Source organism: Chelon labrosus (genome assembly GCF_963514085.1).
Source record: "Chelon labrosus genome assembly, chromosome: 8".
Taxonomy (NCBI): domain Eukaryota; kingdom Metazoa; phylum Chordata; class Actinopteri; order Mugiliformes; family Mugilidae; genus Chelon; species Chelon labrosus.
In genome coordinates, this window is record NC_140358.1 from 20,421,949 (window position 1) to 20,438,201 (window position 16,253).

Below are 16,253 nucleotides of genomic sequence, written 5' to 3' on the forward strand. Positions count from 1 at the left end.
TATGACTGGGAAAAAGCATGAATTGCGCCCCTGTGTAGTTTTCAGTAAAAATAGCTCTGACGGGTAACTCACTGAGTAAGAAATTAAGCGATAGCGACGTTCTGGAAAAGTGTGGGGCTTTTTTTTTTTGCTTTTTTTTAATTCTCAGAAATATTAGAACAGCATTGAGGGTTTCAGGGACGGGAAGGGCGTCTGGAACAAAGATTCATGTTGGAAGACAACATCTGCTTGCCCCTTGAGCAAAAACAAACATCCAAGAAATATCTGTCAGGTTCCTCCCGCTGGACATCAGCCTGAACACGGAGCCATGCCTTGCTCTGCAGCTTTTAGTTCAGTCCAGAGACATGAAGTGGAATTATTGTCCGTTTTTTTTCTCTGTCGGTCTTGTTTTCTTTTCCAGCCTTTGCTTCTATTTTTGGGCTCTAAATCAGACTTTCTAGGTTGATCATTAAGTGCTGACGTGCAGGTTATGAAAGTTTGGTTGCTTGCTGTGGAGGAGGAAGAAGGAAAAGTTCCAGTAGCTGTATGCCTGCCAAGGCTACGGAGCATCAAGGACAACAGCAGGTCCTTTCCTCTGTCTCTCAGACAAACACACTCGTTTGTGTAGCTTTCATTGTGAGGACATTCTTTGACATAGTGCATTCCCTTGCCCCTTACTGCAACCTTCCTAAATAAGTACCAGACCCTAACCCCAAACCTAATTATAATCTTAACCATGAAATTAAGTCTCAACCCTCAAACAGGTTATTTGAAAGAATGTGAGAAAGTGAAGACGGGCCAAAATGTCCTAACTTGGTGTCTGAAACATACTGGTCCTCACCATGAAGCTGCACAAGTAAAAGTGCACACACACACAGGTGCACAGCAATGCAAGGTTGATTAGTGTGTAATGGTGATAATGTCTGTTAATGGTTTAAAAATGTGAGACTGTGCTAATGACAATAATGATGCGCCAGGAATAGACGCCTCCCAAAATAGAACAGGGGATGGGTGTCATTAAACACACTCCACAGAGAGGTCCTTTGTTTGGTATGTGTGTGTGTGTGTCTGTGTGTGTGGTGTGAGAGATGTTTGTTCCCTGTTTTGATGTGTCCGTTGTCTTTGTTTACACATGCAGAGTCAGTGTGCGTACGAGAGGCTGTGTGCGCAAGAGTGCAACCCGCAAACCGTGAAAAATTGATTCTATCATCATTGCATTTTTCAAATGTGAAATCATTTAGGGATCACCGGCGTCTGTGATACCTCTCTTCTATTATGTTCTTGCAGTGTGGAGATTGCGACAGACTGTGGATGATGAGCAGAGAGTGTGCACATGCACACGTAGACAAAACTTCTGTTTGCGAGCAGACAAGTGGCACTTTGCATGACATAATGTGCTGATACAGAATAATATGCAACAGTTGGCAATAAAAGGCTGTTTACATCTACAAGTGTTCATAAATAAAGCTGAAACTGAAGGTATACGTGACTCTTGCTGCAACACAGTCACCTTTAATGGGGGGTAAAGGTCTCCTGTATTCACACTGATATAGTTTCTATATTTAAAGTGTTCGTTCTGAGAAGTGGTCCTTTCATAGATAAATTAGGTCAATTCTAACTACAGGTTCAGGTAGCTATGTTGACCAATCTATACATGCACCTTTTTTTCTTGTAGAATAACTGATGATGTAACAGTAGAAAAGCTGAATAAGGCAAATGAGTTGCAGTGTAAAATCTAACTAAACGTGACCAGAGGCAGAACAATGGCTACCTGAATAGGTTTCCTGATTACGTCCATATTGGAGGAAGCAGATGTCAGGGAGTCTGTTTTGGATTCCGTGTTTTGAAGTGAGGTCCATTCAGGGAGAACGCTGCTACAATTCCCAGGACTTAAGTGCTACTGCAAAGCTGCAAACTCTTCCTTAATTTTCAGCTTCACCCAGACCATATTTTCAGCTGCCAACAACCCAGGGATTTTCAGGAAAAGGTTAAATAAAAGTTCGTGCATGCGTTTGATTTGCATCCTGAGGGAAGGATGTTCTTGCCTGTGATTTGATTGGCTGCTTCTGCAGCCTCACGGCTTGTGCCTATAAAACCAGCGTTGTCAGTCGGCGGTACAGAGCACAGTCGGAGCAGGGGGGTGGAAGATCCGGACGCGCAGCTGGATACACCGTGACTTTTCACTCTTGGGACTCAATAAAGTGCCGCAGAATTACTTTGAAGGCACCGGGCTAGGCGGAGCTGCTCTGCTGGAATATTGACCAGAAAACTTTTCCTTGACCACAACACAACTCAGCGGTCCAGTAAGTCCAGTCAAGTTAGTTTGAAATTGATTACATGTCAAACTGTTTAGTAAAATGCACTGAAGGGGCATTTTTGTCTGAGCCAACCCATCAGATATTTATATAGAGTGATTTTTAGTTTCCATAGACGCTCTGTGAATTCGTGATAATTTTGTTATTTATTAACTGGAACTGTGCGCCTCCGTGGATCGTAGCACGTTTCCACTGATTGCAGAGTGACGCCTTTAAATGGCAAATGTGATGTGATTCGCTGTGTTGGTCACACGGCGTATAATTTCATATTGACCGCCTCTGAAACGTATTCGTTCTGGGTGAATGTTTTCTAACTTACTTAAAGCCGACGCCTTTGACTCTAAGGGCCCCCGAGATGATCTCATCCCATGACAGCGCCAATTCCGTGCCGTTACGCACATTCAAATGAGGCATCACAACCTGTTATTTTGGATCCAAACCATTCACACAGATCCAGTTTCAAAACCTGCAGCTATGTAGACTTCACTGGCCCCGTGCAGAGCTCTGAAGCCGCTTTAACATTTGGCACATGATGGATGTTGCTGCGCGCACAATGCCATGTTTAAATCAAAAGAATGGAAGTGAGTCCAGTCCTCGGGCTTTTTGTCCATTATGGACAGGATTTATTGGGTCTTTTCACGGCCGACTCCAATGAACTGCAGGCATCTGGCAGAAAAACCAAATTTCTCACGTTTATAATGAATCAGAAACAGGGCTGTAAACTTTTAACTGTCACATCCGTGGATTTCAGTCATCATCACTCATGCATCGTGCATTGTGATGCATATGCAGCGGTGTTTGCATTCATTGCAGAGAAAGCTCTAAGCAGGAGGGACAAAGTAAGAGCAACATCAAGGGATCAGGAGTCACTAGTTGCAGAGTCGTAAAGTTTTCATGTAATATGTGTGCTGCCTCCAATTTAATTCAATCCAATTTTATTTTATTATTTTTTACTTATTATTATTTATCATAATCACTGACTCTTGCTACTGGAAATTATTGTGGTCTTTTCTAGCATTATGTTCCCTGATTGGTGTAAATGTAATGCCAACAAATTATCAAGCCAGCTCTGCAAAATATATAATAAAATTACCTCTTTTTTAAAAAACAAACAAACAAACAAAAAAAAAACTGGGATGAAAATCACATGTTGTTGTTGTTTTTCCCCCATCATAATGAAAGGAGCATTGTTTTGCGGTGCTTAGGTAACTCAGACTACGAAGATTTTTATTCAAACTGATCGACAAGGAGGAAATAAAACAAATCTGGTCGTATTTGTTTCTTAATTTGCTGCAAACACAGTAATTTATGTGAATTTGCCGAAACTTTCAATCACACTCCGACTTTAGAGCAGTTATCAGCTTGTGAGGATCCACCCTGGTCACATCTTGTTATCTCTTTTACTGCTTGTCCTGCCTTCGGTTCACTCTCATGACTCCTGGCCTCTGGACCTCAGCTCTCACTCTTTCCCCTCTTCTGTGTCTGCCTTTCCTGTGCATTCCTTCTCCTCCTATTGTTCTCCTCAGCAGTACAGTAGATCAAGCTGTCCCTTTCCTCAATCTTGTGTCTTCCTGTGTTTTTGTACTTTTTTTTTTTTGAACACATTTTTAAACACTTAACTTCTCCCTCTTCTTTCCCCACCCTTGTTTCCCACACAGCAGCACACATTTTCTGATCTCCGCGGTGTCCCCTTCGCTTTCGCTCCGCCGGCTGCCAACTTTTTTCCGCCTCCTTCCTCCTTCCTAAGATGTGCAGCCAGCAGAGCTAAAGAAAAGAGATGGCTGCAGGAGTAAGAGCTACTCGATTAAGGAGATCAGCCCAATTAAAACGAAGCTTTCCAATTAAATCACACAGCCCTGCTCTAACATGGCCTAATGAGCTGCCATGTTATACAACACAAAGGCAACATTCACATGATAAGAGAGGATATGGATGGAAGGTGGCCAAATCTTTCAAAAGTAATTTCTTGTGATTTGTGTGTGAGTTCATCCATGTGATTATTTTTTTTTCCCTTTGCTTTTGTGTGTGTGTGTGTGTGTGAACAGAACGAGCCTGTGTTCTGGAGCCAAGAGCAGCTATGACTGGTTTTCTTTGAGAATATGTGTGTGTGTGTGTCATCGTGAAATTTTTGCAAATGCCAGCGTGTTCCTGGAGCAAACTGAGCATTTGTCCGAAAAACCTTTGCCTTCCCGGCCCATCGCGTCGAGAGGTTTGCTCATCCTCTTGGAGATGGAGCTCTTATCTTGTGTGTGTGTGTGTATGTGATTGTGCACCCTGATAGCGTGTCTCTATGCTGCCGTCATCGTCAATCAGGCCATTTATCCCGAGAGAAGCTGCAGGCCATTCTGGGGGGTACACATGATCCTCGAGAGGCTCAGAGTTAAGCTGCGGCCCTCTGTGAAAGAGAAAGAAGGAATCTCTGTCACATGCAGGACAAACAAAAACGTTGCTTCTTAGGCGACCTCTTCCATTTATCCAGCTCTGCTTCGGTTCACCATCCCTTACGGTTCATTTTACAGTGCTTTCCTTTCATGCTGTAGCCACAAGTTTTCCGTCTATGTGCTCATAATATTCTTATTTTAGTGTTGGTAAGGGTTTTTTTTTTTTGTTGACGCAAATTCAAGTGTTTGAAATGACTTTGAATAATCAATATTTAAAGCATTTACTCCCTCTGAACATTTACACGTTTACAAGTTTCCTGATAAAAAGCAGAAAGTAAAGATAAGTTTGGCTCAGTTTGGTCTGTGGATGCTTAGTTCAACACTGAAGATAAAGTTTTGAATGTCTCTACTGTCGTGCTATTAACTGTTTAATAGTAGTAAATACACACTGTGACAAGTATTATTAGTGCTGCAGGTATTCGGTCAAGAAAAAGGGTAAAGCAACAAATTTACAGATGGATGTGAATACTTTTAGTTCATTTCATATCAATGCATCCAATCGTTGCTAAGAGATTATTGTTATCTTATGCAAAACCATCTATGTGATAGCCTCCTACAGCCAGACTCTACTCTTATCCGAATATGAGTCAGACTTTATTCTTTTCTGAATATAAGTCTGGTAACACGCCATTGGGTTTTCATTATGGGCCATGCTTCAGCCAATACGGAGAAAAGAAATACCTTTGCACGCAACGGGATAGTCCTACCATCAATCAGAGCCCTTTTGTTGTAAACAAAATCAACTGGCTCCCAGATATCGTTTATGACTAAGTGGCTGTCACTGAGTCTGTCCATCACCACTTAAAGTCCGCCAAAAAGATTTGAAAGGCCCGGGAGATCTTTGCTGGAGCTTAATCAGTTCCCAATGGAGTGACTCCAAACAAACTTTCCCACACAAAAAAAAAGATGTGTGCGTGGGGGAAGAGCGGGCTGGCTTTCAGGCTATTAATGCAAAGCTCTTGATGTGTAATCAAAGCATCAATCATGTAGGAACCAGTTGGTCAAGCAGATATTTCATATATGGACATGGGTAAAGTCTGAGCTGCTGCTTATCATAAAGATGCTTCCTCTTAGGACCATGAATGCCTTTATAAAGTTTTTAGACAGGAATCCAAACTTCTGAGAGCCCAACTGCTGTTGAATGCAGAATGCATCTTTGTAATGGACTCATATCTTCTGCTCATTTTCATAAACACATGCGACAAGTTGTCTGTTTTCGTTTAACATGATCTTGTCATCATCTGTTTTCTGTGCAGGATAAACAAGCTCGGACCCAGACCCACGCTGACAGGCCCAGTGAGTGCATGTGTGTGCCTTTCGGTGTGTGTGTTTCTAGACTGCTGCGTGCCTGCGTGAGTGCGAGGCCTCTGTCAGGATGAGGGCCATCGCACTGCTGTTCGTCTTGATGGCCGTGGAGGTCGGGGCAACCAGGGTCGTCCGCGATTCCCAGGGCGTACCGGAAGCTCTGGATCCGTCCAAGAGCAATGCCTCGGCCGTGCTTCCGCCCCCGCAGCCGGTGCGGCCGAGGAACTTCCCCCCCATGTGCATAAAGCCCACGGAGATCAAGCACGCCTTCAAGTATGTGAACACCATCATCTCGTGCCTGATCTTTGTGGTGGGGATCATCGGCAACTCAACGCTGCTCAGGATCATATATAAGAACAAGTGCATGAGGAACGGACCCAATGTCCTGATCGGCAGCCTGGCACTGGGAGACCTGCTTTATATTATCATCGCCATCCCCATCAATGTGTACAAGGTAACCACACTGTGTCTCTGTCAGTCTGCACTGTTTCTTCTGTTGTTTGCTATAGATGATGTCTGGTGGGTCTGTGATTCAAAAAGAATCAGCCATTTGGCACGTCTGAATATTAAATCAAATCAATTTAAAATGATAAGTTGGAAGGTTTGCAAACGCCATAAAATCCATATTCACCAATTTAGGCATTTTGCACAATATGTAAAAGCATCACTTCAAATTAGTTCAATTTATTACGCAGGTCTGTGTCTAATTTAGAGGCAGACTTTAATCTGAAGCCATTTCCCTGCGCGTCAGTTGTGGGAGCGTAGTTTTTGACACCCCCCCTTGGAACATCCTGTGGTTAGCTGTGGTTTGTTTATGAGTTTATTGCTGTGGTTTGCCTCTAGGTTTAGTCGCGTTCGTGCGGTTTTGTCAATTTCCTTTTTCAGAATCGACTGTGCAGGTTTTTCCACCTGGACTATATAGGATGATCAGAAAAAAAACAGAGTAACAGCAGATGTAAGCCAGCAGTCAGACAGAGCTGTGCTGGGATTTTAGACTTTTGTTTACTGGTCCTGTGTGAAGTGGAACTATTTAGTGGGTTGACGTAATAAGTGTAGCCAGGCAGTAATTGTTTAACCGCAACTGTATGCCAGTCCTAGGTTCCAAAACCCAAACAGAAAACATATGAAACTTTTTTTTTATTATGCTGCAGATCTGATAGGACTGACTTTGATTGAATGAAGCTGGGATGAGGTTTTGATTTATCCAGCTAATCTGTAAAAGAGTCGCCCTTGAGTATGTTTTCTCTGCCTTAAAGGTCCTGCATTTCCTCATTATGGATGGACGTAGTAGCTCAATCTGTAATGTTAAGAGCATCAAGATGTACTTTAAGTTGATAATGAGACCTGATTCAGAACATTTGAAAGTGGGATGGTCATAAAACCTCTGATTGTTTTAAGATACTAGAGACGATACTGTACGTTTGTCTAAGCAGCTGTAAATGATACCTCCTGATAATCAAATTTAGCCTCATTTGTTATTGCACACACTGTCTTGACCCTAGAAGGAACCTCGGTTTTATGGGAGAGGAACTTTAGCAGTGGGGTGGAACACTCTGTTGTAGGTTTTGGCATTAGCAGCTGCATTAATGATGAAAGACAAAAGGAAGAGCGGACCTCTAAATGAACCTCGAAGAGGTCTGCGTGTGTTTACACAGGTGACACTTATTAAGTTCCTGTCATCACAAAGCCCCTTTCCCTCCATCTCCCTCCTTTATTTTTCTCTGCAGCTAATAGCTGAGGACTGGCCGTTTGGCGTGTACATCTGTAAGCTGATGCCATTCATCCAGAAAGCCTCAGTGGGAATCACTGTCCTCAGCTTGTGTGCCCTCAGCATTGACCGGTGAGCATGCCGCCACTCCTCAGACACACACACACACACACACACACACACACACACACACACACACACACACACACACAGACGTCAAATATTAGTACTGAATGCGTGTTTCTGTATCCCGTTTAGCTACCATGCTGTGACGTCGTGGAGCAGGGTGAAGGGCATGGGGATCCCACTCTGGAAAGCGGTGGAGGTGACACTGATCTGGATGGCTGCGGTGCTCCTGGCTGTCCCAGAGGCGCTGGCATTCGACATGTTGGAAATGCCGTACAGGGGCAACAAGCTGCGTGTCTGCCTGCTGCATCCAGAACAGACCACCAGCTTTATGAAGGTAGGCACGATTAGACATGCAGCGAAAATACACCAGTACAATTAAGCATCGAACAAGGAAAATAGAGCAGTGTCTGCAAAATCTACCCTACTGAGTGTAGGCAACATTCCTAATGTGGTGATAAAGTAAAAGTGTAATAAAAAGTGCTGACGCTTGTCGAAGCAGAGATGACGTTAGTTTCATTATTTATTCCTGTGTAGTTAATCTAACAATAAATCATCTAATAAATCAAGAAATCTTATCAGCATCCTCGGTTTTGTACACAAAGTTTTAAGCCGCAGAGTAACTGGTGACTGTATCTGTCAAACAAATATAATAATATAATTATAAAATGAGCCACTGAAAAATTGTGGACTTACTCTAACCTCAGTGTATACTGTATGTCATGTGGTACTTCAGTGAATTAACTGTTACATGGTTTGTGATTATTTTTTAATAAATGCAACGCTGTAACTGGGTTTCATGCAATTTCTCGTAATGTTAAAGCACAGAGGCCAGCGTGGTATATACAGGTCAATATTAGGATAACAATTGTGCTTTTAAATAAATGAGTTGTCAGTTTGATCAAATTAGCTAAATGCTAAATGTTTCTCCATGTTACAGTTTAATACAAAATCTAATTTGTGCTCACAAATTGAAAAACAAGCATCCACAGTCGCTAGCAACCGCTTATGCTAACGGGTTTGCTAAGCTACGCAGCTTTGCCTTGAGCTACATGCTAGCTACTGCACTTCAGGATCTTAGTTTAGCGTGTTAGCTTGATAATAATTGCTAATTTTAAGTTAACACAAGAAGCTAACGTGCTAAAAGTGCTTAAACATCCAAGGCATCTTTCACATAGTCGCTATAGCATATTAGCATGTGGAATAGTTGCGATTTGCAGGCATGCGGTCAGAAATAATTGTGACCTGACGATGACGTTACGTTAAAACTGTGTGGCTTCACCCTGTGTGTGTATAACAAATTACAAAATTATTAGACTAAACAAATGATTATGGAGCAGCACGGATCAGCACGAAAAAATACTCCTGACACTTGGTTTTTGAAGTGAATCCAAGAGAATGTGATATGAGAAATGAAACATAATTCAACTTCTCAGGGAAATACGTGAGTATAACAACTGAATGAGTGACGTCCACAGAATGATAAATTCAAAACAGCTGGATTCAAAGTATTTCCATCTTTCGCAGAGATATGGTCAGAGCAGTTTAACTTGGCACAGTCACTGTATATGCATTCATTCAAATTGTTTGATAGCGGCGGTTAATGTTGTTTCACATACACATGGTCAAAATTAGGCTGCACGCTGATTTAGATCGATCGATGTTAGCACTAAGCGGAAGGCAGAGAAAAACTTATGTTCAGCTTGCACCTAATGCTGCGTTCAAGTGCAAATGTCAGCAGAACAGTTCACTTCAAAGCAAACCGCCTCCGCAGCGCAATTAAGTTTCAGCGTTTCTTTAATCAGTATCTCCTTTTTTTTCCTCTGCCAAATCACTGATTGCAAAAAAATGCAGTTCATTGCCAGCAAATCCTCAGATTGTGCCTGTTTCTTACAATCGACAAGACAGAAAATACAGTGACATTGCCAATAGGGCTACGTGACTTTTAATGGAGGAACTGCAGGAAACAGTGGAAACGAGGAATAAAGATGATTTATGTTAAAAGAGTCAAGTGTGATTTGACCTTTATGTCATCACTAATATCAGATAACTGGCGAAATGTTCTCAGTTGAGCTTAAACAAACCTTTCATATGACAAATAAAACAAAATAAAGCAACTCAACTTTGAATCTCTAAGTACTAATATCTCTATATACATAAAGCTTTGAGTAAAAAGACTGCACTTTTTCCTCACTGGGTCTTTATCTTCTTAACAGTTCTACCAGGAAGTCAAAGACTGGTGGCTGTTTGGTTTCTATTTCTGCTTCCCACTCGCCTGCACGGGAATCTTCTACACGCTCATGTCCTGCGAGATGCTCAGTCGCAAAAAAGGCATGCGCATCGCTCTCAACGACCACATGAAGCAGGTAGGTACACGTGCAGGCGTCGCCTGTGCTCCTTCTGAGCCACTGTTCCCCCTGCACGCGCAGAGGCACTCAGCCAGTGTTTTCTTTGTGTGCGTTCGGTACAGCGGAGGGAAGTTGCGAAGACGGTGTTCTGCCTGGTGTTGATTTTCGCCTTCTGCTGGCTGCCCCTTCATCTCAGTCGTATTCTGAAGAAAACAGTCTACGACCAGAATGACCCCAACCGCTGTGAACTGCTCAGGTAGGCACAATTGCCGAGAAATCCTCATCAGATCCCATTGTTCTCTGTATCGGTGACTTCCTGTAAACTTTATTGAAAGATTTTCCCTTTTTCTTGCCAGTTTCCTGCTGGTGATGGATTACATCGGAATCAACATGGCCTCTCTAAACTCCTGCATTAATCCGATTGCCCTTTACTTTGTCAGTCAGAAGTTTAAAAACTGCTTCCAGGTAACAAAAAAAAAAGAAAAAAAAAAAAGGTATTATTAAAAATCCCAGTCGATAAAAAAGCTAATGCGCGTGTGTGTTACTGTCCTGTAGTCCTGTCTGTGCTGCTGGTGCTACAGAACGTCTCCCCTGGATGAGCGAGGCTCCGGAGGACACTGGAAGGGCTCTTGCCACAGGAACGGGCTGCACCGCTCCAGCTCCCGCTCCAGCTCCAGTCAGAAATACACAAGCTCTTCCTAAACACACACACATACACACACATACACTGCTCTTCAACCAAACCAGTGTTTTCCATCAGCTCCCATCAAGGAGAAACGGGTGTCACTGCCAACATACCTGCAAGTACACTGCCAACACACCTGCAAGCAGATCTGAGTCAGGAGGGGAAAACGGAGCGAGGTAGAAGTCACCTCTACAGGACTCCCGTCAGACTGAAAGACTCAAGAGATCAAACCAAAGCGATGAGTGAAATAGCAGGACCGTACCTGTTCAGGCTGTAATACTAAATGCAAAAAGCTATGATGAATCCAACGATACGTAAACGTCTTCATACTTCATACACTGAGGCCTGTGTAGAGGACTTAAAAGCTCTCAGTGGACCAATATGGTAAATACATTTATAGAGGATGTTTATTCAAGCTACTTGTAAATTCATGTACAGTATTATTTACATTCAGATCGCAGCCTTATTATTATTATTATTATTATTATAATATCTAGCCTTAGTGCTTCATGTATGGAAAAGCACTGATAAGTACTACTTGTTGAAGCTTTAATACCTCAAGGGGAAAGCTAGAGGGAAACCGTGACCCTGAGTTAGGCCTCAAAGGTGCAAGTCTTTATTTTAAAATGCACGAGTGTGCCTCTGCATATATAGCATATCCACTGTTTTCACTATGTACTTAATAATAAAAAGTGTTTGTGCTGATAAAACAGACAATGTGTTCATTGACACTGAAGGCAGGAGACAGAGTGGATTTATCTTTAATATATTCATGATCAGACACGAGATTTGCAACAGTGTCGGAGTCCGCAGCAGCGCTCAGTACAGCCGATTATGCAATGAGTGACTCAGCGTATTTATCAATGGTATCTTCACTCTGCTTTCAGCGACACCGTAAAGTCTGACCATCTTTGTGAATGTCTTTATAGAGGGCCCTCCAAGTTATTACATGTAGCATTAACTTGAAGGTTGAAGATGAAATTAAATGTGAATATGGGTTTTGAATTACATTTATACTGTAAACAATAATAAATATTATTTTATAGCATCTGTGTTGCTCGAGTTATCTGTTTGAGTTACCTTGCTCAATTTCCGTGCTTTGATTTATGGCCGGTCAAGATTCTTCAAGAGTCATCGTGTAGTAAAACATTCAGTTGCACACCGCACAATGAGGTTGTGTGCTTTCGAAATAATCAGTTGCACACAAAATAACTCAATATTAAGTTTGTTTTTAATGTAACGATATAATCTTTATAATACACGATAAAGATTATGCACACAAATTAGCAAAATTAGCTATCTAGCTAGCTGCTCTGTGCTGCGCAGCATTGCCTTGAGCTAAATGCTAACAAAAGCATTCTAACATGGTTGCCATCTTAGTTTAGCATGTTAGCTTGATAGCATACGCTTATTTGGAGTTAACACAACTGTATCGTTCCCAAAGTCACCATATCGTATAAGTACACTTACAGAATAAATGTGATTAGCAAAAAAAAAAAACTTTTCCATGACTACAGTTCTTGATTTAATGTCTTTGGCGTCCCACTGTTTATTACAAATGTCTGTAAGAAATGTTATAAATTTATCTGCTACAGCACCTCTAAAAGCAGTTGAGCTGGAAGGTCTTTATGGAAGGAACTCCCAAGTTGTTAGCCTCCACGTAGCATTAACTTGAGGTTGAAGATCAGATTAAATGTGAATATGCGGTTTTAATGTCTGTTTATATTGTTCTTATCTCTCCAGAGAAAACAGTAATAAATATAATTTTATTGCAATTGTGTTGTTTGAGTTACTTCCTGACCAGTTTCTATGGGGTGGCCACGGCAACAGCACTTTGATTTATGGTCAACCCTGATCCCTTCAAGATTCAAGAGTTTATTGTCATAGTACAGTAAAACATGCGGTCGCACTGTACAGTGAGGTTGTTATTCTGCATTCCTTCAGTTCACCAGCAAAAGGCATAAACATGATACATTTTTTATTATTAAATTAAAAACTAAATCGAAATTACACTGATCAGGCATAACATTATGAGCCCAAGGCCCCCACTAACATCATTCATCATTCATCCATGTCCATTCTCTGATGAGTCACAACTGTTTTTGAAGGCACAACGGATACCTACACAATATTAGGAAGGTGGTCATAATGTTATGCCTGATCAGTGTATGTGTATGGATTTATAAAAATCTATGACTATGCTGCTAGATTAAACGTCTCTGGCTTCACATTCTGTATTATTACAAAAGTCAGTGTAAAACTGCACGTCTTTAACCAGTATATTTAATATCAACTATCCTTTAGCTCAAAGTTAGAAGACGTAGCAGTAAAAAAACAAGAAAAAAGAAAAAAATATATATATTTATCTGTTCTTATCTTATATATAAATGAGGTTGACATTTGCAGACTTGTGCAATACACGAAAATATGCTTGAACTACACGTGAACCAATGTGCCGTACAGTGTGTTATTGCATTCTTATGGCTGCATGTACAAAAACTGAGCAGATTTATGAGCAAAGAGTCGACGTGAGTGAGAGCAGAGATGTTAAGTATGGTAGATGATTAGAAAGTTGGAGCGTTGCTTTGATCAATAGGAGGAGGGAAGTTATTCAGAAGTTATTCCGGAGGCGTCTGGATAAAAACTGTTCTCGTGGTTCTTGACTTCACACTGGTGCACCGTGTTCCTGAAGATAAGGCCGTAAAGAGCGGGTGCGTTGTGTTCCTGATGAGTAATTGCCCTCTAGGGATGGAAGTGCTGCATTTGAGATGGCTTTTCCAGTTCTGACCACCATCTGAAGAACCGTACGCCCCGGAGAGCAGACTTCAACGCTGGCTGGTGAGAACCACGTCATGAGTACTCACTTGATCGGCACGCCAAACCTCTTGAGCCATCACAGGAAGTACAGATGTTCTTGTGATTTCTTTACAAGCTGTGATATGTTGCGAGACCAGGTGGGATGCTCACTGATGTGAACGCCGAGGTGTTTGAAGGTATTTTACCCTCCTCTACCTCTGCCTCATGTTTGCACAGTGGAACACGCTGCTCCTTTGTCTTCCTTGAATCAGCAATCATTGCTTTTGGTCTTGGTGATGCTTAAGAGATTATTGTCCTGGTAACGAGTCACCAAGTCTGTTGCCTTGCTTCAGTAAGCTGCTAATCATGCCCCGTAAGTCTGAACACTGTAGGATCATTAGCAAATTCGATGAAACTGTTGTTGATCTGGGAGGGCCACACCCTAGGGTATAGTGGTTAATACAAACCAGTCGAGGGTCAGAACGCTTGCAGTTGATGCACCAGATCTGCGACTGCTAATCCAGACTCTCTGAAGTTTATTGAAGAAGTCCAAAACCAAAAAGAAAAGAGGCTGTTTGTCAGTCCAAGTGTATTGAACTTTGTGATTACGCAAATATGGAATAACTGCTGTTAAACGCAGAGTTGCTGTCAACAAATAGCAGTAAGCTGAGGGCAAAAGGATTACGCTGCTGCATAAATAAGCTCACTGTCAAACACACATAAATCCAGAGAGATCACATTAAAGCAACAAATGTTTATCTGTCAGTTTGACAATGGATATTTGAAAATGAGGACAGGCAGACAAAGGCTTACTGATAATCTTCCAGCTTAGGGCCATTCCCATTCGAACAAGTGAACCAAACACTTTTAAAATGTCATCTCAATGTGTTCTTAATAAAAAACTCCGCCTGCAAGGGAAATTCGGAGCATCCTCAAAGTGACAAAACCACATCAAGCATGGCAACAACACTGTTTGCTCAGCGAATCAAACATTCACGGCAGTATTTCAGTCCCAGTGTTCAAACGCTTAAAGCCTTGTGCACATGCTTGATGTGGTTTTGGTGTTTTGGGGAATTTTCCCCTTCTGTGCACGACTGCCATGATAAATTGTTAAACCTGTTATTTAAAAAAACTAAAAAAAAAAAAATACATCTTTAATTTCAGCACACTCACTGGTTTGACTCTTCGTTGCTTGCTCCGTCGTTTAATTAGGATTTAACATCATCAAACAAATAGGATTTGTAGTTAACTGTGGCTGTCGTTCAGAGAAAGTTAAATAGGTTTAGAAGTTTTCACCACAACTAGTAAGAGCTGCATTCTTGAACTGAGTCTTACTGTTAAAGTTAAAACTTCAACGCTGCCAGAAGATTACTAAGTGAAGCATTTTGACATTAACACTGTACATAATAATCTGTGTTTATTTGCTTCCTGGTCAGCCATGTGGTCAGGTTGCTGTTTACATCCGTAACAGTCCAGATTCATGTAGTATATGTAGACATGTTTGAAGGGATTAAAGGGGAACTACTGTTTTTTTACAACCTGGGCCTTATTTCTGGCATAAAATACGATCGTTTACTCACCCATATAACTTTTGTGTAATTTTTAGTCGTTCGGGAGATATTTAGATCTGTGTATATCCATATAGTGGGAGTGACTGGGGCACCGAAACGCAGCCTCTAAATAACTGTAGATAGATCTGTAGATTGACCTACAGACCCCGAATGATTTCTTCTGACCTGGATGATGTCATCTCTGACCGCCGTGTGCACCCACGGCGGTCGGCTTGTTTACCTGTAATTTGCTACAGGTACACAAGCCGACCGTCGTGGGTGCGCGAGGCGCTCAGAGATGACATCATCCAGGTCAGAAGAAATCATCCGGGGTCTGTAGGTCAATCTACAGACCCCGGATGATGATAACAGGTAACTCCGGACTCAACAGGGAATAGCACTAGCATACGATAACAAAATATTGGTGAAATGAACGAGCTTCGCGGCAGATAATGCGTTATTTATAGACTGCGTTTCGGTGCCCCAGTCACTCCCACTATATGGATATACGCAGATCTAAATATCTCCCGAACAACTAAAAATTAATGAAGTTGTTCAGGTGGAGACATCCATGTTATATAAAAAATTCATACAAATCTAGCTATGTATTTGTACAGATTAAAGCTACAGGTCTAAACGTGTTAATTTGTGAACTTTGAACAAAGTCCTAAAGTTTTGTTGCGTGTCTGCAGAGACAGCCACACAAACATGTGACCAACAGAGAGATATGATTCACCTCCAATAACTTCATTCACACTGCTCCGTCCTCATTTCCCCTCTGTCTTCCTTACGTATGAAGTCCCTCGAGGCCACATTCCTCTGCTAATGACATTTCAGGTTCCATTTCTTTCCCCGCATGTCAAACGTGGCTTCAAAGGCCAGGTGAGTGCGATCGGGTGTTTGAGGGTTGGAGTTATAATAGCACTACAGCACCAGTCACATGGCTGAGCAAACGCTAAATGGTTCTGTCAGATCCCTCTTTCAAAAGTAGAAAACCAAA

At 41.8% G+C, this 16,253-nt stretch overlaps 1 protein-coding gene across 1 annotated transcript; it reads left to right on the top strand.

The window, feature by feature from the left end:
• The first annotated feature begins 1,491 nt into the window (after window positions 1-1,491).
• LOC311491926 (endothelin receptor type B-like) lies at window positions 1,492-12,917 on the top strand. The gene is made up of 8 exons (XM_084549994.1): window positions 1,492-2,282; window positions 5,992-6,494; window positions 7,768-7,880; window positions 8,007-8,211; window positions 10,091-10,240; window positions 10,345-10,478; window positions 10,579-10,687; window positions 10,778-12,917. The coding sequence occupies exons 2-8, from the start codon at window positions 6,111-6,113 to the stop codon at window positions 10,922-10,924; spliced, it is 1,242 nt and encodes a 413-aa protein (XP_084406120.1). The 5' UTR covers window positions 1,492-2,282; window positions 5,992-6,110; the 3' UTR covers window positions 10,925-12,917.
• The last annotated feature ends 3,336 nt before the right edge of the window (window positions 12,918-16,253 follow it).

Bases quoted from the DNA above. Each gene is read 5' to 3' on its own strand.
- LOC311491926 (XM_084549994.1), top strand. From the start codon at position 6,111: ATGAGGGCCATCGCACTGCTGTTCGTCTTGATGGCCGTGGAGGTCGGG. The intron at 6,495-7,767 runs GTAACCACACTG...TTTTCTCTGCAG, and splicing joins TCCCCATCAATGTGTACAAG to CTAATAGCTGAGGACTGGCC. The intron at 10,241-10,344 runs GTAGGTACACGT...CGTTCGGTACAG, and splicing joins TCAACGACCACATGAAGCAG to CGGAGGGAAGTTGCGAAGAC.